The sequence below is a fragment of the Anolis carolinensis genome, unplaced genomic scaffold (assembly GCF_035594765.1).
Source record: "Anolis carolinensis isolate JA03-04 unplaced genomic scaffold, rAnoCar3.1.pri scaffold_8, whole genome shotgun sequence".
NCBI classification, from domain to species: Eukaryota; Metazoa; Chordata; class Lepidosauria; order Squamata; family Dactyloidae; genus Anolis; species Anolis carolinensis.
In genome coordinates, this window is record NW_026943819.1 from 15,015,601 (window position 1) to 15,037,297 (window position 21,697).

The window sequence follows — 21,697 nt, forward strand, 5'->3', positions numbered from 1 at the left end:
AAATAAACTGTCCTGAAGGAAGGTAGCTCATGAATGAAACTGGGTTCTGCAGTGATTTGACTACCATAAAATGTTTTATAGACTTGGGTTGCCTTCTTTTCATTTTTGCTGTTGCTTGATCCCAGAGGTGATGGTTATTAGATTATGAAGCATATTACAAAACCTAGTAAAATCTTTACCTTTTGAAAGAAGGATCTCTCATGGTTAATTCTCAACTGTCTTGTTCAAAGTAGAAATGGTTGTCATAAAACACTCATCTCCAAATTTAACTCATTCTTTCCCTAAGTAAGGATTTCGAAGTGAGCTAATACCTTAAGAAACAATCTTCTTAACTTTCTACCAAATTTGTACAGAGCCTTTCTGAAACAGTGATTTTTAATCCAGCATGTTCCTAAAATTTACCATAGCAGTGTGCTCCTAATGGTCTGTCAGGAGTAAACTGTTGTGTTCATCACAAACTGAAGCATGGTAGAGGGAATATATTGTAAATCCAATATCTTCGTGCTTTTTTCTTGTTTTGTCCATCTTCCAGCCCTTTTGACTCCGAAGTTTCCAGGCATTTTGGGAATCTGGAAGGTTTGTTCTGTGCTGCCATAACAACGGTCTCCATGGAAATGGAGCTTGAGTGGAAGAACCTTTGTAAAATCATTTTTTGCACTGCTTTAAACAAAAAAAAAACTGAAATGTTGGCATACAGTAGCAGACTTTCCAGTCCAAGTCTTTAAGTTCTCTCCTGTCTTGTCCTCTCACTGGTATTGCATTAGAGAAATCAGACTTGCAGCCGCATACTGCAGTGTATTCCCAATGCTTAGATGTTATTCCTGAGAGCCAGGAAGACAGTGGGAGAATCAGCAGAACTTGGCACCCAGCCTTGAATATCCTTGAAAGGAAGGGGATCGACTCTCTGCCAGTTTATTTGCCTATTTTGCTATTAGTTCCATTTTGGATGAATACATTTATCAAAAATTATATATTGCTGTATTTATTAGCAAGGCTTTATGTCTTTTTGTGGATGACTAGCATGAAAAACTAAGGAAAATTCCAGGGATGATTTAAAGTTTTTTAAGATCACAGAAATCTCATTTCCTTACCGAAAACCAGCAGGGAGGCAAGCTATTCCCTCCTTTCCTGTAGTCTTTTGAATCACCTCTAATAATTGTGTAGGTGAAATATTCTCCTGCCACTGGGGAATATTTCTGGTTATAGAGTACATAACTGTGACATCCAGTCACAAGCAATGAGCTGCAGAGAGGATAGATAGGGAGTCTGTCCCTGCGGCTCTTAAACCCCCAGGATACAGTCCTTATTTTGGCAAGTAAACTTGAAAGAAGAATGTTTATAATGACATACTGAAACCATCCACAACTCAACAGTGGGCTCAAAGTGCCATTCTATCACTGCTCAGTCTTGGATAGATTCAGCTTTGTATTTATTGTTCAAAGTAACATTCTTCGCTCTGCTCATGGCTTCTCAGAGTCCTTTTCCTGCCAGTTTATCGGATGAAAGGAACTCAAAGAGACAAAAATCGTGTTCCAGAGATGCACACTTTTTGTGATGGTCTTTGAACTTTTCCTGTTATCCAGAGACAAATAGTGACCTTGATGAAGCATGTTCTCATCTCAACAGTATGGCTGAAGAGATCTGGGCATTGAAGACAGATTATATCTTTGGGTTCTGTTCCTTTGTTTTAGCACCTTTTCAGTGGAGAAAGGATTCCATCTTTACTTCCACAAGGATCAAGAACTTTCATGGATATCTACTTGCACTTGATAAAACTTTTGACAACTTAATTGGCAAGCATGTCTTATTGGGCAACAGGATATTGTTTGCAGTTAACGGTATGTAGTTAGACAACCAGGTTTTATCTTTTTGTGACATTTGTAACCACCCCTTTAGCTGCCAAAGCTTGGGTGGTGATGCTAACATTTGGTTCTCCAGATATTTTTGAATGTCAGCTTCCAGAAGCACTGGTCAACTTGATCCATGCTCAAGTATTCTTGAAGTAGAGGTCCAGAGTATCTGGAGGACCAGAGGTTGAGATCAACTGGCCTTGACTCTAATCCAGTGGTTCTCAGCCTGGGGTCCCCAGATGTTTTTGGCCTATACCTCCCAGAAATCTCAGCCAGTTTACCAGCTGTTAGGATTTCTGGGAGTTGAAGGCCAAAAACATCTGGGGACCCCAGGTTGAGAACCACTGCTCTAATCCCATCTTTGAAATTTTATATGAAACATTGCTAGGAGTAGATTTTGCTTGCATAGCTAAAGCAAGCTTTTGGGTTGAGAAATAACTGTTATTTCCCTTCTCTTCTTTTTGTTTAGAAAACTATTGTGTTTAAAGAAAACTTTAAAACATTACAGTAACAGAAAGAAACAAAGAAACAAGTTGAACATACAGAAAAGACAGTATTCAGAACCCCAAACAATACAATCAGTACTCTACTCTCCAAATCCCCACCTAAAGATATTACATGTTGACTTCCCATCCTACCAAAGACATTAAGAAAAAGCTACAATAAACATATAATTGTTATTTAATTTAAATTACTGTATTGCTAAATTTCAAACAATAAAATTTGTCCATCAAATTCTCTGGAGTTTTGCATCTCCAACACACATTATTGCCCCCCCTTGTAACACTTTGAAAATCTTTCTGAGGTTAGATATCATATATGTCATTTTGTGAAAGTTTTCCTTTAGATCACAAGATAATATATCTTTAATTCCATTTGAGGATGCCAGATCTAAAGGGTCTGAAAAGATGAGTAAAAAGTCCAGTGTCTTTGAAACATCTCACATCTGACTCATCTGCGATAGAGTTGAACCAACTTAATATGTATTCAGCTGTACTTCTGACCCTATGCTTGACCCTCACAGATAATATGACATCACTAATTCTGCCAGCCACCTACAAATCTAGACTTATTCTAATTTTAAGTACCATATTCTGAAATCTGGTGTTGATTTAGAACTTGTACAATGATCTCTCTTGAATAGACTTCAGTTCTCACTATTAGAAACTTGGTTTGCATCTGTGTATGAAAGTCATATTCTGATAAATCATGAATGGTAATTATAAAATGCATCAGGAGTTCCATATTTGTTTAATAGAATGACACTCCAATTTAATATCATGGGAAGAAAAATGTTCTTGCTCCAAACTGTTCAGAATTTGTAAAAAAACAAAAAAAAAACCTTGTTATGTGCTCCCCTCTTCCATTTAGCTGACTCTTGCTTAAACTAAAAGGCCTCAATCTCTTTAGACTTTCCTCATGGGAAAGATGATTCACTCATGTGATAATTTTAGTTGCCCTTTTCAAGCTCCAGTACCTTTTTTGAGAGAAGGATATCCAGATTTGTACACAGTATTCCAAATGTGTAACAATAAGAAACTTGCTTGTAGTTTTGCCTCTATTTCTTATAATTTCTGATGATTCCCCAAACTTCTGTTTTTTCTGGTGAATCACAGTGGGGTAACATTTTTCGCAGACTTCCATTAAAAACTTTATTGACTATTTAAGTGATGGCTTTATAGGAGTTTCTACTTTACCTTGACTTCAGTCTGCTGTCTTACTGTGAACTATTTGATCTGAAGAACTGCTTAATTTGGATTTGCATTGCCTGTCTTTCGTCCAAAGCTTCTGTGTTCCTTCTGAGCTCAACTGCAATCTTAACAATTGCTGGGGGGCAGGAAGCCCCCCCCCACTCGAGATAACAGTATATTGTTTTTAGCTATCCTGTTGTCACATACAATATTTTGAAGTTGGTCTTCATTAAGAGTCTTTAACTTTGTAGAAGAGCTGTAATGTGTTATTTATTTATTTATTCATTCATTCATTTATTACTATTTAGTTACAGAACATGGCATTCAATCACACAATGTGGCATTCATGCGAAAGCTAGCCAAAGCTAAGCAGGTGCTCCCAAGTTGATTTGTGCCTGGGTCAGAGCTCTTTTGGGAAACCTTTATACCTGCTTTGAGTTCTATTGAAAAAGGTGGTCGATGGACATTCATGTTTTACTAAACCAGACATGCTAGTCTAGATTGGGTTCAGAGTTTTAGACCTGTCATGTGAACACACTAATCTTCATGTCGCTGTACAGGCAGAGAGAAAGGAAAGTCCCCGCTTTAAACATCTTGTTCATGCGTAATTTATATAAGTAGCTTGTTTGCCTCTGAGGGTCAACACTCACAGCTCTTCTGAATTAGCTATGCTAAATTCTTTTTAAAAAGTAGGTTACATGTTAGGAACCAAAATACTCTAATGTGAGAAGTTGTCCTGCTGCTTTGTTAGCATTGACTTTCCTTCTTTTTCAGTAGAGTCATTATGCTAAGCTGCTGTTGAAAATAACTTGATGTTAAAGGATGGTAGGAGAGGGTGGAGTAAACCCAAAGAAAATGTCACCTTCTGGTTTAACATTTTCCCCAATGGTCTCATTGGATGCTTTAGTTTAAGCTTGGGAACTGTGAGCCTCATGGTCTCAGGTAAGTATTGGAGGTGCATTAGGGAGAGGGAAACTAAAACGGTTTCCATATAGAAATAAGTATTGTATCCTCGAAAGTAGACCAATGAGATTTAGAAATATCTTCAGGTAGAATATTCTAAACCAGACACTGTCTGCTGTGTTAGCTATGCAACTTTTCTTACTTGTTTAATTTTCTTGTTTTGTTTTTTGCTTTTTGTAAAGTAAGCCATTTGATACTCAGCCCCTTGCTTTCTTCTCCCAGGAAACAGGAGCAGTTCCAAGCAGATCCTGACAGTTACAATGGAGCTGTGAGGGAGAACTATTCATGGTCGCAAGACTACAGTGATGTAGAGATTAAAGTCCCGGTGCCCAAGCACATCGTGAAAGGCCGACAGGTAAATGAGCACCTGAGTGGTTTTTTGCTGCTTTGATAAGCACCCTTTGTACCCAAGTATTTTACCTGAGTAGTGGTATTTGGCACTCTGCTGTCACCTACTCAATTGTCTGAAGACATAATTCTGCTGGCCTGTGATAACACAAACAGGTGAGTTTAGAGCAGGGGTATCAAACTCATTTTCATGGAGGGCCACCTCAGCCTTATGGTTGTCTCCAGAAGGCCATTGAATTAATGGATGGAGAATCCAGAGGGCCGTTTATAATTTTTTTACATTGTGGTCAGTGCTTTTTAGTTTTTATCCAGTTTGGATCCCCAGATGTTACTGAATGACAACTCCCATTGCTTTTGATTATTCACCATGTGGAATGGGGATACAACTCAAACACAAATGACCTCCTATATATACAATTGAAAATGAATCAGTTCAGTAAATAATATATCTGGCAAATTAGTATACTGTTTAAATTCACAGTAATATCAAACACCATCAAATGGATTGTCCCATATACATTGAAATGCAGTCGGCGTTAAATTCACAGTAATAACAAGCAGCCTCAAATGGATTGTCCAATATACATTGAAGTGCAATCGGCGTTGTATATTCTAATGCCGAGAAGAGTAAGTTCGCCACGACCGGTTTCGGCCCTGCATCAGGCCTTCCTCTGGTGGTCTGAAAATAGTTACGTACACTAACATAAGTAACAAAATATATCCATAAAACATCATCCATTGCCTAATACTAACATGGTTCCAAACTTAACACTTGTTCTCTTTAGAGATACATGTCATTTACATTATGAAATGTATATCAAAGACACCAATAGTTACATACACAAAATATAAGTAACTACCTATCCATTGAATAACAACTATAAACAACATTGCAATATACTTACATAGTTCCAAATTTAACACTTGTTCTCCTTAGAGATACCTGTTTTTTACAGTGGAATCTAGGTCAAAGGAACAAGGAGTGGCCATAAGCATTAAAGAGTTACAAACATCCAAAAATTTGTTTTTTAAACAAATTGTATATTTCTAAAACAGTATATACTCACGGGATACTCTGCTGTGTGTTAGGTTCTAATTGCGAGTATGAAAAGCATCAAGGGGTTGCCTCAATTTAAAGGGGAAGATGTTAAAGAAACAGAAAGGTTTATATGAAGATATAGAAGAAATACCACCAGATGGTGCTATGAGTACCCTTATTGTATTGGGTGTATTCAATTAGGGATTTATAGTATGCTAAGGTTCTATATATAACAACTGTATGAATTTTGTTCATTTAAGCCCTGTGGATGTTCTGTCCGTAATCTGAAAATCCAATATGTTTCCCTTTGCAAAAGTTTATTATTGAAGTCCATATGTTTGGATTGTGATACTACTTCTAGTATGTGGTATTTGAATGATTCAGGACTATGCTGTAGATCACAGAAATGTTTGTACAGTATGGATTCTCTGACATGATTTCGTATTTTGCTCCTGTGCTCTATAATTCTGCTCTTAACTTCTCGACGAGTCTGCCCCACATATGATAAATTACAATCACAAATTATCATGTAAATAACCCCTTTGGTTGTACAGGTGGCAAAATGGGGAAATTTAAATTCGAATGATAGATGTTGGTGTGTCAAGATTTTGGTCTCTATCAATTGGCTGCATACTGAACAATGATGGCAGCGATAGTTGCCCACCAGATTAGATTTTACAGTCCGGGGCCTATTGGTTATGTTTGAATGTACCAATATATCCCCAATATTCCTTGTTCTTTTATATGCTACCAAAGGGGGTCTATCACATCCAGGGATGTCTCTTATTAAGTTCCAGTACTTTTTAACAGTTTTGATGGCTAGATTGGACAAACTTGTAAGTGTGAGTGGCCATATCAATCTGTCTACTCCTGGCCTAATTTTGTCCTCTAGGAGTTTAGATCTAGGAATACTGGCAACCTTCGAGTAGGCTGATTGTATTATGGACTCTGGGTAACCTCGATTTCTGAACCTGCTTTTTGTCTCTTCCATTTCCTGATTGAAGTCCTGTAGGGTAGAGGAGTTGCGTTTAATCCTGAGCATCTGTGTAAAGGGTAAATTATTTTTTAATGCCCAATGATGGTAACTGTTGTAATGTAACAAAGAGTTTCTATCAGTGGTTTTTCGGTGGTTACTCACTTTCAATCGATCATTTTCCTTTGTAACCACGACATCTAGAAAAATCAAGGATGTAGAACTGATGTTTCCTGTAAATTTAATTTTGAGGTGAATTGTATTGATCCAGGATAATAACGTTACTGCCTCCTGATGTGAATTAACAATGATAAAGATATCATCAATAAATCTACAATATTTGATAATGCCGTCCGCTACAGGGTTCTTTGTGTGATTCAAGATAGTTTCATTCTCCAAATTATCCATGAATAAATTGGCTATCGCTGGCGCGACAGGACTGCCCATGGCTACACCTTGTATTTGGAAATAGTATTTTTCATCAAATTTGAAGTAATTTTTTTCAAGAATAATATCAAGAAGATCCAACAAAAAAAAGGTGGGAGGGTGGTGATTAGGCCTCCTGTTCAAGGTTGATTCACATATATATCGTGCCTCCTCTAACGGAATATTGGTATACAGTGATATTACATCTACAGACATCAGGACTGCATCTGTTGGGATCACCAAGGATTCAATAATGTTAATAAAATGTTTTGTATCTCTAACATAGGAAGAAGTCTGTTTCACAAAAGGTTGTAAATAGTGGTCCACAAATTTAGCTAGTGGTTCTAAGACTGAGCCCGATCCGGATACAATAGGACGGCCAGGTACCGGTCTGATGTTTTTATGTATTTTGGGTAGAGTATATAGTACAGGGATTCTGGGCCATGGTGTATGTAGAAATTTATATACATCCTCTGATATATATCCAAGTGCCAGCCCTTCCAATGTCACCGTTCTTATAATTGACTGGATATGGTGTGTAGGGTCCCGTTCTATATTGAGATAATGTTCTCTTACAGATAATTGTCTATGGATCTCATCCATATAATCAGTGCGGTTCATTAATACTATGGCTCCACCTTTATCAGCTGGCTTCCAAACCAGATCTTTGTCATTAGCTAAATTGTGAAGGATGTGCCATTCCTTACTGGAAAAATTTGTACTGTATGATCTTTTGTGCTTTATAATTGTACAACATAATTCTTCAGATACTGTCTTCTCAAAAACTCTGAGGCCAATATGGTCAGTCGTAGGAAAAAAATTACATGATAATTTGTGATTGTAATTTATCATATGTGGGGCAGACTCGTCGAGAAGTTAAGAGCAGAATTATAGAGCACAGGAGCAAAATACGAAATCATGTCAGAGAATCCATACTGTACAAACATTTCTGTGATCTACAGCATAGTCCTGAATCATTCAAATACCACATACTAGAAGTAGTATCACAATCCAAACATATGGACTTCAATAATAAACTTTTGCAAAGGGAAACATATTGGATTTTCAGATTACGGACAGAACATCCACAGGGCTTAAATGAACAAAATTCATACAGTTGTTATATATAGAACCTTAGCATACTATAAATCCCTAATTGAATACACCCAATACAATAAGGGTACTCATAGCACCATCTGGTGGTATTTCTTCTATATCTTCATATAAACCTTTCTGTTTCTTTAACATCTTCCCCTTTAAATTGAGGCAACCCCTTGATGCTTTTCATACTCGCAATTAGAACCTAACACACAGCAGAGTATCCCGTGAGTATATACTGTTTTAGAAATATACAATTTGTTTAAAAAACAAATTTTTGGATGTTTGTAACTCTTTAATGCTTATGGCCACTCCTTGTTCCTTTGACCTAGATTCCACTGTAAAAAACAGGTATCTCTAAGGAGAACAAGTGTTAAATTTGGAACTATGTAAGTATATTGCAATGTTGTTTATAGTTGTTATTCAATGGATAGGTAGTTACTTATATTTTGTGTATGTAACTATTGGTGTCTTTGATATACATTTCATAATGTAAATGACATGTATCTCTAAAGAGAACAAGTGTTAAGTTTGGAACCATGTTAGTATTAGGCAATGGATGATGTTTTATGGATATATTTTGTTACTTATGTTAGTGTACGTAACTATTTTCAGACCACCAGAGGAAGGCCTGATGCAGGGCCGAAACCGGTCGTGGCGAACTTACTCTTCTCGGCATTAGAATATACAACGCCGATTGCACTTCAATGTATATTGGACAATCCATTTGAGGCTGCTTGTTATTACTGTGAATTTAACGCCGACTGCATTTCAATGTATATGGGACAATCCATTTGATGGTGTTTGATATTACTGTGAATTTAAACAGTATACTAATTTGCCAGATATATTATTTACTGAACTGATTCATTTTCAATTGTATATATAGGAGGTCATTTGTGTTTGAGTTGACTCAGGAACCCATTTAGAATGGGGATACAACCCAACAACACTTGTGGTCCCTATGTTAGGGAAAGGTGAAAGGACATGTTAAAGTCATATCCACACATCTAAATTCCAGTCCCACTTTCCTGACTGAAAAATTTTGCTTCCAGATGTTCTTCATGACAATTCCCATCAGCTCTAGTCATTATGTCTCATTATGAGGAATACAGGAGTTGTAGTGCAGGATTTGGGGATCAACATAAAATGACATGGTGGGCTGGATTCAGCTCATGGGCCCTGAGTCTGAATCCAGTGTGGTTTAGATCCAATAATCAATCATGATCATCATCATCATCATCATCATCATCTAATTACTTATTAATCGCCCTCCATCCAAGATGCTCTAGGCGATTTACAAGATAAAATTGTAAAGGATAAAAACATACATACAAATATTGATAAAATTAACATAGATCAAAAGCTCTAGTAAAGAGCCAGGTCTTGAGTGCTAGGGTAAAAGGCCCTAACTCACGCATGGCTCAATCAAGCTTGTGTGAAAATAAAAACAGTCTTAAGGATGTTGCCATGTGTCTTTTTCCCCTTTCCCCTCCTTTTCTCTTTTGTTAATCTTTATAATGTGGTTGGTTCAGATTGTCCACCAGAGGGCCACCTGTAATTACTGCTCAATTCCAACAGAGGGCAGGGAGGCAAGTTGACTACAGTAGAGTCTCACTTATCCAACATAAACGGGCCAGCAGAACGTTGGATAAGCGAATATGTTGGATAACAAGGAGAGATTAAGGAAAAGCCTATTCAACATCAAATTAGGTTATGATTTTACAAATTAAGCACCAAAACATCATGTTATACAACAAATTTGACAGAAAAAGTAGTTCAGTACGCAGCAATGCTACGTAGTAATTACTGTATTTATGAATTTAGCACCAAAATTTAGCACCAATATATTGAAAACATTGACTACAAAAATGCGTTGGATAATCCAGAACGTTGGATAAGCGAATGTTGGATAAGTGAGACTCTACTGTACCTAACACATTTCCCCAATTCATCACCTTCAGACTGAACCCAAATGCACATGCACTGACACTTATACTTTCCTATATTTTTATACCAGTTCTCCAGTCTGGAAACATTGAAGAATGTGTATTGCTTTTAAGGGAGGAGAGAAATAAGCAAACAATAATACAGCCCAACACATTTTTCCTGGTTTGTAGGTTTGTTCCTGGGGTTATTGGGGGAGTAGATTGAATAGACCACATCAAGTCTAGTTACTTAGAGACTTCCGGTGAGGCGTTCATGGAGGCTGGCAGGGCGACGAGAGAGCTCTCTCTCTACGCCAGTCCTATAGGCGATTTGGAAGAGTTTTCAACTCTCGCTTTCAGACGGATAGATGCCTGAAGGACAGCCAAGCCCATAGGGTATCATTCCAGGGTCAAGCGTCTGGCTACCCCTCAAGGGTGGTCGGTCCACGATCCAGCGGGATAGATCCCAGGGCAGTGCTGGTCGCCATAGGAGAACTGAGGCAAGCACCTCGGGATAACAGCCTACCAACGCCCATTTTAAAATTCAAGAAACAGAAGACTACAGAAAAGTAAGTTGAAACAAACGTTCTTTTCTAAGGGGGGACTTCCTCCGCTAACCAAATTTGATTGGGATCATACTGATGACAACATTACTTTATAACAATATTGAGAATGGAAACGGAATGAAAAACAACAGATAACAACAGACAATTCAAAAGACAGGGGACGCTAGACTCTATAAGAGTTTTCTACAACGTAGAACTTATCCCAAAGCAAAAGATTCTATCAGAAGCTGAGAATCTCTTAATATCGTTATAAGAATTTAAAAAGAATTTAAAACGTAAAATAAATCTCAGGAAATGGCGGCGAGACCGCACTGACCTTGGAGAGGAGATCTCGGAGGATTGTTATGTCTACGGAGCCTCGGCAATAAACAAAGAGCTTGGAGGGGGAGTGCTCTGTGGGGGAGGCCCAGAGAGACTGGAAATAGAAGAGGAGAGGAGACGGGTGGAGGAGATTGATTGGGCGATCGTGACGAAAGGAGGAGGAAGAAGCGAGAAGGTGAGGGCGGAAGGTGAAAAGACAAAAGGGCGGAAATTGGAGAAGTCTGGGCGGAAGAAGCCAACAAGGGAGGAACGGGCAGAGACGAGAAAAGGAGGAAATAAACCGCGACGGACGAGGCGCTTTGGAAACTTGGTACGGGGGAAACAAAAGCTCAAATTGAAAATACCCAGGCAAGAGGAAGGATTCGAATATAAAGCAATATAAAGTAAATTTGAAAGAAATGAAGTAGAGACGGGAGGGGATCCAAAAGGTTTGAAAGGGGAGAAGAAAAGATAAGATTTAACGAGGGGGAGGAGAAAAGCAGTCACAACAACCCTTTATCTGATACTGGATAGAGTTACAAATAAGACTCCAGCTAAAATAAACTCATATAAATAAACTCATATAAATAAACTCACAGAAATAGTAATATAGTTCAGTATTATACGAATAAAGAAAAGACAGATTAAATTTATAAGGACATTTATTGAATGCCAAACTGTATATAATAAATATGGAATCTCTGGCCAATTAAAATAAAATTTAACTAGACAAATTAAAGGCAATACAGGGAAGGCTAAATCATCGCTTTGAACGAGAAATACGAATCATAACGGAGAAAAAAGAAAAAAGAAAAGAAAATAAAATATAGGAGAAATGTCATTCCTAAAGATTAAGGACGACAAAAAGGCAACGGGAGCGGGAGCAGGAAGAAGAGGTTCAATACCGGATGACCTATCCCTCCGGGATTTGATGAGGGAGATGCAGAAAATCTCCGAAAAACAGGACGCATACCAAAAGATAGCGGAGGAACAAAGAATGGAGGCAAGGAAAGAAATGAGAGAAGAAATAGACACACTAAAAAAGGAAATCTCAATGGAACTAGGGGCTATGAAGAAAGATCTGGACTATTTAAGACAAGAAATGAAACAAACAAAGACAGAAACAAAGAAAATAGAAAAAACACAAGACAGAATAAGCAATAAATTGCAAGGACTAGAGGAAAAAAACTTTAAATTAGAAAACAAATACGAACAATGGGAGCAAAAGGAATTGGAATTTCAATTAAGATTCCGAAATATTCAGGAAGAAGCAAAGGAAAATATTAGACTAATCATAACCAAAATTGTGGCAGAGAAACTACGGATAACAGAAGAACAAGCAGACCAAAATATTGACCGGGTATACAGAGTAACCACGAACTACTCTAAGAGAAATAAAGCTGATAGAGATGTGATAGTTCAATTCGGACGAAAAAGAGTTAGAGACGAAATTCTGAAAGAAAATAGCCAAACCCCAACCATATTTAAAGGGAAAAGAGTAGCAATACTCAAAGAATTCCCAACATCGACTTTGATAAAGAGGAGAAAATATTTCTTTCTAACGGAGGACTTGAAAACATTGGGAATACGATTCAGATGGGAAAAAAAGGAGGGCATTATGGTCTCCTACAAAGAGAATAAGCATTGGTTGACAACAGAAGAGAAGGCCAGGGAGTTCCATAAAAAACTTAAAAGTGAGATGGATGAAAGTAAATTTAAAGAATGCACGGTTTTAAGAGAAACAAAAAAAATCAAGAGAGCAAGGTTTGATTCCCCGGAAGAAGAAGACACCCAACCAGGAATAGAGGAAGAAATTTGCGATAGAGAAGAAGAGGAAGAAGAAGGCGTAGAAGAAGAAGAGAAAAACAAAGAAGATGGAAATCAGATTCTACTCTAACAATGTTAACGGATTAAACTCCCCACAGAAAAGGAAAAAAAATATTTAACGCCATTAGGAAGGGTAGATATGACATATCGGCATTACAAGAAACCCATATCTCCCAAAAATACATATCGCATCTGACTCAAAAATCAATTGGTCAAGAATATCTATCCTCAGCTGTCATGGAACCCAGTTACAGGGCTTTGGTAATTCAGCCCTGTAACTGGGAGTCATAACATAAACAATCCCAGGAGCACCTGGCAGAAGAAGATAGAATATGCCTGGGAACTTGGGGCCGAAAGTATAAACAATTATAATTGGTCTAGTGTGTGAAAATGGTAGTAATGGGATATTGGGGGTGGGACTTGATGATGATATTTACGTGTGGTGTTACGTAGCATCAAAAGTTATAAAAATAGTTGTATGTAAACATTGGGTCATTCCTGACTTTTCCAAAGTCATGTGTTCTTCAATAAAGATTGGATTTGAGAGCAGCCATCTCTGATCTGCGTTCAGACTGATCCTTTGAAGTGAGCAGGACAATTAAGTCAGGAATCCAGTTCTCACCCTCCTGCAAATTTGCAGTGAAGTGATAATGAGCAGGGAAGGAGATCAAAGCCATGACGGAGCAAAGGGGCCTCCGCTGGGAGCTCTGCCGTTGGCAGAAGAGACATTGCAAGCCATAGCTTCCTCTACGGGGTACCCCAAGCCGGACGGCGTGACCCAGAGGATTCCCAGAGGGGGAAGAGGCGTTCCGGCGGCGGCAGAAACCAGTTGGGGATCTGGAGGAAGCATGCCGGAGACCGTGGCCCTGCGGTTATCCATCCTGGAAACTCATTTATCCAGGCTGTCGGATACCGTGGGGAGAATAGTGCCAATATTGGAAGAGAATCTCCAAAAAGAGCACATCCGATATGGCGCCGAGAGAGAGCCAAGCAAAGGAGGCGATTGGAGCCAGAGGGGACAGCGAGCTTCCACGCAGAGTCCCGCGGCGGCAAGGGACGAGGGAGACGAGGAATATTGGCAAGAGCTGGAGTTCCGGGACAGAATGGCGCGCGAAGTGGAGCGCCAGCAAGCTCTGGGAACTCTGAGGCCGCCAACCCCAACAGAGCTCCCAACCCCCCGAATGGGCGTCGGAGTAGAAAGGCCACTGGGGCCAGGGATCGGGTCCAGTGGATTTGTAGACGAAGGCGGAGAGGAGCGGGGGATCCAGGAAGAGGAGGAGGATGTGCCGTACGACGAGGAAAGGCGAGATGAGGGGGCTACAGCGAGGCCAGTATGCGGATGGGCGGAAGGGCCGACAGCGGCGGCAGACTTTCGGGAGCCGCGCAGAATGACCACCGGAGTGGGGCGCGGCGTGTTCCAAGGAGCCGCCCGAGGGAACCTGATGCAACCCTTCCCCATGCCTCCCAGACAGCATCAACGGGCCGCAGAATGGATGCCAAGAAGAGAAGATCTCAAACTGGAATACGGAGGGGAATCAGATGAACTGAACTTTTTTCTAATTAGCATCAGAGGATACATGGAAGACAATGCACACACATTCCCCTCCGAAGCAAGCAGGGTTCGAGCCATCGGCAACACACTAAAGCGAGGAGCAGCCAGCTGGTACGTGCAACTCCATGCCAGACACGACCCATGCCTGAGGTCAGTGCCCCGCTTCCTCGCCGCACTGGAAAACCGATTCAGAGACCGGCTAGAGCAATTGAGGGCTCGAGACCAGCTGAAAGGAATAAAGCAGAGGGACAAAACAGTGCCCGAGTACGCAGAGGAATTCCTACACCTCGCGGAAAGGGTACCAGAGTGGTCTGAAGTGACCAAAGTGGAGTTATTTAAAGAGGGACTACGCCCCGAGATTTTCAGCTGGGCAGCGCACAGAGATGACCCCGAAACGCTCCAGGGATGGATTCAACTAGCGGGGCGCGTTGAATCCACCCTGGCCCAAGTAAAGCGCTTCAGGAGCAGCGGCGGCCAGCAAAGACCGGTGGCGAGAGGTCGAGGAGAAACGAGGAAGCAGGAAAGACCTGGAGGGAGGCCGGGGATTCCCTCCAGAGGAGACGACAACAAACCTAAACCGGGATGCTTTGTATGTGGGAAGACGGGCCATCGAGCAGCAGAATGCTGGGCACGGAAGGGGGAGCCGCCAAAACCCTCAAAGCCCAAGCCAGCAACCGGGAGGCGTGCGGAGGAGGAGGTGCAAGCCCCAGAATCTTCAGAAAAATTGGTGAGTCGGGACAAACGCATGATAGTAGTGCCAATCTGCCTCTCGGGGCTAGAGAATCGGGCCACCTGCAAGGCATTTGTGGATTGTGGTTGTTCCAGGAATATTATAACTCCAGAGCTAGCAGGAGCGTTGAAATGCCAGCAGATGGCGCTTGACTCCCCAATTGCATTTTCGCAGCTAGACGGATCAGTTGCTACTGGGGAAGTATCTACAAAGGAAATACGGGAGGTCCCATGTAAAATAGGCAAATGGGAAGGAAGAATATCCTTTGTGATAGCCCCTATTGCCACATACCACGTAATATTAGGGATACCATGGCTCGAACAGGCAAATCCCGAAGTAGATTGGAGAGGAAAGAGCCTAGCATTTAAAGAACAGCAGACGCAATGGGAGATAAGCAAGATTGCAGAAGAGGAGGACGAGGGAGATGAAGAAGGTGAAATAGACCCACTGCTATTGCCACCTGAATACAGAGACTTTGTGGATGTGTTCAATCAGAAAGAGGCAAGTAAATTACCTCCCAAAAGGAATATAGAAGTAGAAATTGAAATAACCCCCGGAGCAAACTTACCAAAACCAAAAGTGTATCCCATGTCTGTGCAGGAGAAGGAGGAATTGAGGAAATACATTGATAAAAACCTGGCGCGGGGCTTCATTAAGCCATCCAATTCTCCTCTCGGGGCCCCAGTGTTATTCAGGAGAAAGAAAGACAACTCCCTAAGATTGTGCATTGATTATCGAAATTTGAATGCAATTACTAAGGACAATAAATACCCTATGCCCTTAGTAAAGGATTTAATTACCGTATTGAAAAAAGGGAGCATATTTACTAAACTTGATTTAATTGAAGCATATCATAAATTAAGGATCAAACCGGAAGATACTTGGAAAACTGCATTTTCCTGCGCATTCGGCCATTTTGAATATAAAATTTTACCTTTCGGTTTAAAAAATGGAGGCGGGTGCTTTATGCAGCTTATAAATGAAATACTGCACCCATTGTTGTACAGAGGGGTATTCATATTTCTTGATGATATCTTGATTGTGACTGAAGATAAGGAAAAGCACGTGAAATTGGTCCGGGAAGTTTTGCAGAGACTAAGAGAAGCAAAGCTGTACGCAAAACTGTCCAAATGTGAATTTAATAAAACTCAAATTGACTTTCTGGGGTATCGGATATCTCCAGAAGGGTTAGCTATGGATCCAGCTAAAGTATCAGATGTAAAAGAATGGGGAGTGCCTCAAACAAGGAGGCAATTGCAATCGTTTCTGGGGTTTGCAAATTTTTATAGATCCTTCATAAAAGGCTTCGCGCAAATAACTGCACCCCTTACTGAACTTTTAAAAACAAAAGGGAAAGGAGAGACAGCAAAAGTAAAAGCTCCTGGCGCCAAACTAAGTTGGACGCCAGAATGCCAAAAGGCATTTGAAACCCTAAAAGAATGCTTCACAGAAGGACCCATTCTAAAACACCCCGATATCAGGAGCCCTTTCATAATCCATTGCGATGCCTCAGACTGTGCGTATGGGGCAGTACTATTGCAAAAGGATCAAAATGGGAACTTAAAACCCTGTGGATATTTGTCCCGGAAGTTCAGCGAAACTGAAAAATGTTGGCCGATATGGGAAAAAGAGGCACTAGCCATATTAAAAGCCTTAGAATGCTGGCGACACTTTCTCGAAGGAAGCGGAATCCCATTTGAAATTTGGTCTGACCATAAGAACCTCCAGTATTTAAAGTCCCCTCGAAAATTGTCCCCCAAACAGATTAGATGGGCACAATACTTCAGCAGGTTCGATTTCCAATTAAAGTTTTTTCAGGGGAAGCAGAATGTCTTGGCAGATGCTCTTTCACGCATGCCTCAACACGAAGGAATACCCACAGCAAAAGAGGGAACAATATTCTCTGACAAACAATGGGGTTTAGCTGTCAGAACAAGAGCACAAACCCAAAAGGAGAACACTGCTATGGTTGAACTCGACGGAAAAGATAATTGGGGAAACGAGCTGAAACAGTCTTATGAAGGAGACCAGTGGATCGCATCCAATGCAGAACAGGGGGAGCAGAAGGGGGGATTTTGGTTTGTGAACAAGAAACTGTATATCCCAGCAACATTAAGGATCAAGATTTTGCATCGTTTTCACAACAACCAGAGCGCTGGTCATACAGGAATTACAAAAACAACAAAAGCAATAGCAAAACATTGCTGGTGGCCAGGGATGAGGAAGGACATAAAAAATTATGTTGTTCAATGTGATGATTGTGCCAGAAATAAATCGAGAGGAGGGAAGCCAATGGGATTATTACAAACAGTAGCAGAACCTACCAGACCTTGGGAATGTGTAGCTATGGACTTTGTGGGGGAACTACCGGTTAGCAAAGGACATCGTTATATTTGGACAGTATTGGACCTGTTTTCTAAACAGGCCCACTTTATAGCACTGACGAAACTACCATCAGCCGAGAAACTAGCTGAATTGTACATAAACCATATTTACAAACTGCATGGATGTCCCAGTAGAGTGGTCAGTGACAGAGGAGTACAATTCACAGCAAAATTTTGGGAAAAATTCCTGGAAATGCTAGGAGCAGAAAGGAGTTTAAGTTCTGCTTTTCACCCCATGACAAATGGGGCGGTAGAACGTACTCAGCAAACACTTGGGCAGTTCCTTCGAATGTACTCTAACATGAGACAAAATGACTGGTCTCGGTGGTTGGCTTTTGCAGAACTAGCTTTTAATTCGACTATACATTCAGCAACAAATAAAACCCCCTTTGAAGTAGTTTACGGGTATGAAATACAGCCTCTGCCCCAGCTGCCGAGATGGACAGAGAATGAGGGAACAGAGGCAGGGAAATGGAAAGCGCAAATGATGGAATGCTGGAGTCAAGTGACTGCATCCTTAAAAGAAGCACATAAAAAGTATAAAGTATTCGCAGACAGAAAGAGGGTGGAAGGTGATAAATTGGAGAAAGGAGATTTAGTGTGGCTAAGTACCCAAAACATCAAACTGGGGCTACCTTCGAAAAAATTGGGCCCTAAATATATTGGACCATTTAGAATACAGGGTGTTATCAACGAGGTGACTTTCCAGTTGGCATTGCCAAAAAGCTTAGGGAAAATACACCCTGTATTCCATCGTAGCTTACTGAAAAAATATATGGGTACTTTGGACAAAATGGACACATAGAATTATTGTTTTGTTTCAGGCTGGTGATGAAAGAAGAACCGAAGAGGAGGACAAAGAAAAGGAGGGCACCATGTCATGGAACCCAGTTACAGGGCTTTGGTAATTCAGCCCTGTAACTGGGAGTCATAACATAAACAATCCCAGGAGCACCTGGCAGAAGAAGATAGAATATGCCTGGGAACTTGGGGCCGAAAGTATAAACAATTATAATTGGTCTAGTGTGTGAAAATGGTAGTAATGGGATATTGGGGGTGGGACTTGATGATGATATTTACGTGTGGTGTTACGTAGCATCAAAAGTTATAAAAATAGTTGTATGTAAACATTGGGTCATTCCTGACTTTTCCAAAGTCATGTGTTCTTCAATAAAGATTGGATTTGAGAGCAGCCATCTCTGATCTGCGTTCAGACTGATCCTTTGAAGTGAGCAGGACACTCAGCCCCTGAAAAAAAGCGAGGAGTAGTAATATATGCAAACCCAAGACTAAACACACAGTTGGCATTTAAAGACGACGATGGAAGGATAGTGGGAATTATATTACAATTAGATAAACGAAAGATCTTAATATGCAACATATACGTGCCAAATGGACCCAAAAAAACATTTGTGAAAAAACTGTCAGAATTAATTAGAAATCAGGAATACGATGACTTAATTATTATGGGAGACTTTAATGGAATAATGGATAAGAAGTGGGATAAATCGGAGATAGCGACGAAAAGTAAAAATAAATCATCGGGACAACTACCACTTAATTTTATGAAACTCTATAAAGATCTAGATCTGGAGGATATATGGAGAATGAAACATAAAGAAGAGAAGGACTACACCTACTTCTCCAATAGACACCAAATATGGACAAGGATTGACTTGATTTGGGCTTCTAATACATTAACCACCAACATTAATCACATCAAGATACTACCCAGAACCCATACAGACCACTGCCCAATGGAAATGATATTAAATCAAGGAAAAAAGATATGGAAATGGAGGCTTAATGATAACTTACTAAAAGAAGAAGGAGACATTAAAAAAAACAAGGAAATTCTGAAAGAATTTTTTGACTTTAATGAAACGCCAGAAATTACTATTCAAACCATATGGGATACCTCCAAAGCGGTAATGAGGGGGTACTTTATCCAACAAAACTCAATTAGGAAAAAAAAAGAGAGATTTGGATATAAAGAAAAACCTAGGAGAAATCAGCAAAATGGAAAAGGAGCTAAAAAAATCCCCCAACAATAAGAATATTCAACAAAGTCTACAAGCACTACACAGACAAAGAGAAAATCTAGAATCAGAGGAATTAGCAAAAAAATTGAAATTTATCAAACAACACCACTATGAAAACGCTAACAAACCGGGAAAATGGCTGGCTTCTAAAATAAGGAAGAAGAGACAAAAACAATTTATCTCTTCAATACGAGTAGAGAATAAAGAATATTCGTCAGATCAAGAAATAATGGATCAATTTTACAAATTTTATAGAATCTTATATACAAAAGACCAGATAGAAAAGGAGGAGATAGCTAAGTTCTTAAATAACCAGAAACTAGCCAAAATTACGGATAAACATAGAGAATTTCTAAATAAGGAAATATCAAAAGAAGAATTGTATAAAGCAATTAAGAAGCTTGACTCCTCAAAGGCGCCAGGACCCGATGGATTTACAGCGGGTTATTACAAAACATTCGCACAAGAATTGTCACCAATGCTTCTAAAAATAATGAACCAAGCAATGCAAAATGAGATAATTCCAAATTCGTGGAAGGAGGCTACAATAACATTAATCCACAAAGAAAAATCAGATCCTCAGGACATCAAAAATTATAGACCAATTTCGCTCTTAAACACAGATTACAAATTATTTACAAATATATTGGCGGAAAGATTGAAAACCTTTTTAACAGATTGGATAAAAGAAGACCAAGCCGGATTTCTTCCAAGGAGACAAATAAGAGATAATGTCAGAATAATATTAAATGCAATAGAATATTATGAAAGAAATAATCAAAAAGAATGTGCCTTCCTCGCGTTAGATGCGGAGAAGGCGTTCGACAATATTAACTGGGATTTCTTCATTATGTTGGTAAAAGAATTGGATATGGGACATCAATATATTACAGGAATAAAATCAATATATACTAATCAGGAAGCAAAGATCTGTATAAATGGCCAAGAAACAAAAAAATTTAACATAGCGAAAGGCACAAGACAAGGATGCCCACTTTCACCTTTATTATTCATACTTTCACTAGAAATGCTCCTAAACAATATAAGAGAGGACAAAGAATTAATTGGAATAAAAATAAGGAAAGAGGAATATAAAATAAGGGCATTCGCCGACGATATGATTTGTATAATTGAAAACCCACTGGAAAACATCCAAAACTGGCTAAAAAAAATTGAAGAGTTTGGTAAAGTCTCGGGACTGAGAATTAACAAGAATAAAACAATGATAATGACCAAAAACATCTCAAGGAAAAGACAAGAAGAATTGGGAAGAATAACAGGAATAAAAGTCACGAATAAAATAAAATATTTAGGAATAGTTATTACATCTAAAAATGCGCAACTATTAAAGAATAACTATGAAGAAAAATGGAGGGAAATAAAAAAAGACATGGAATCATGGAAACATCTAAATCTATCGCTACTCGGAAGAATATCTACAGTCAAAATGGTTGTGCTACCAAAAATTTTGTTCCTTTTCCAAACAATCCCTATAATAAGAAACTATCAAATATTTAAAAAATGGAATTCAGACATAACTAAATTTATTTGGAAGGGGAAAAAAGCGAGAATAAAATTTCTCAATTTGATTGATGAAAAAAAGAGAGGCGGATTGGGACTACCAGACCTGAGATCATATTACGAAGCTTGTGGCCTAACTTGGATTAAAGATTGGTCAAATTTAAATAAAATTAAAAGCTTAACTCTAGAAGGATTTGACCTAAGATATGGTTGGCATGCCTACATGTGGTACGAAAAGAAAAAAGTGGAGAAAAATTTCGGAAATAATTTTATTAGATCAGCCCTTATTAAAATATGGGAAAATTACAAAGCAAGATTTTACCAGAAAACACCTCTCTGGATATCCCCAATAGAAGCAACACAAAGAACAGAATTAAGATGGGAAGAATGGCCAACATACAAAGATGTCTTGAAAAAACAGAATGGGGAATTTATATTGAGAACTCAAGAAGAAATAAG

The 21,697-nt window shown here is 39.3% G+C and overlaps 1 protein-coding gene across 1 annotated transcript in view; it reads left to right on the plus strand.

The window, feature by feature from the left end:
- The window catches only part of nudcd3 (NudC domain containing 3), a 70,349-nt gene that overhangs the window by 22,797 nt on the left and 25,855 nt on the right, over positions 1–21,697 (plus strand). The window contains exon 3 of the mRNA XM_008116017.3: positions 4,727–4,859. Coding sequence (XP_008114224.1) covers positions 4,727–4,859 — 133 coding nt within the window. The remainder of the gene's footprint in view (positions 1–4,726; positions 4,860–21,697) is intronic.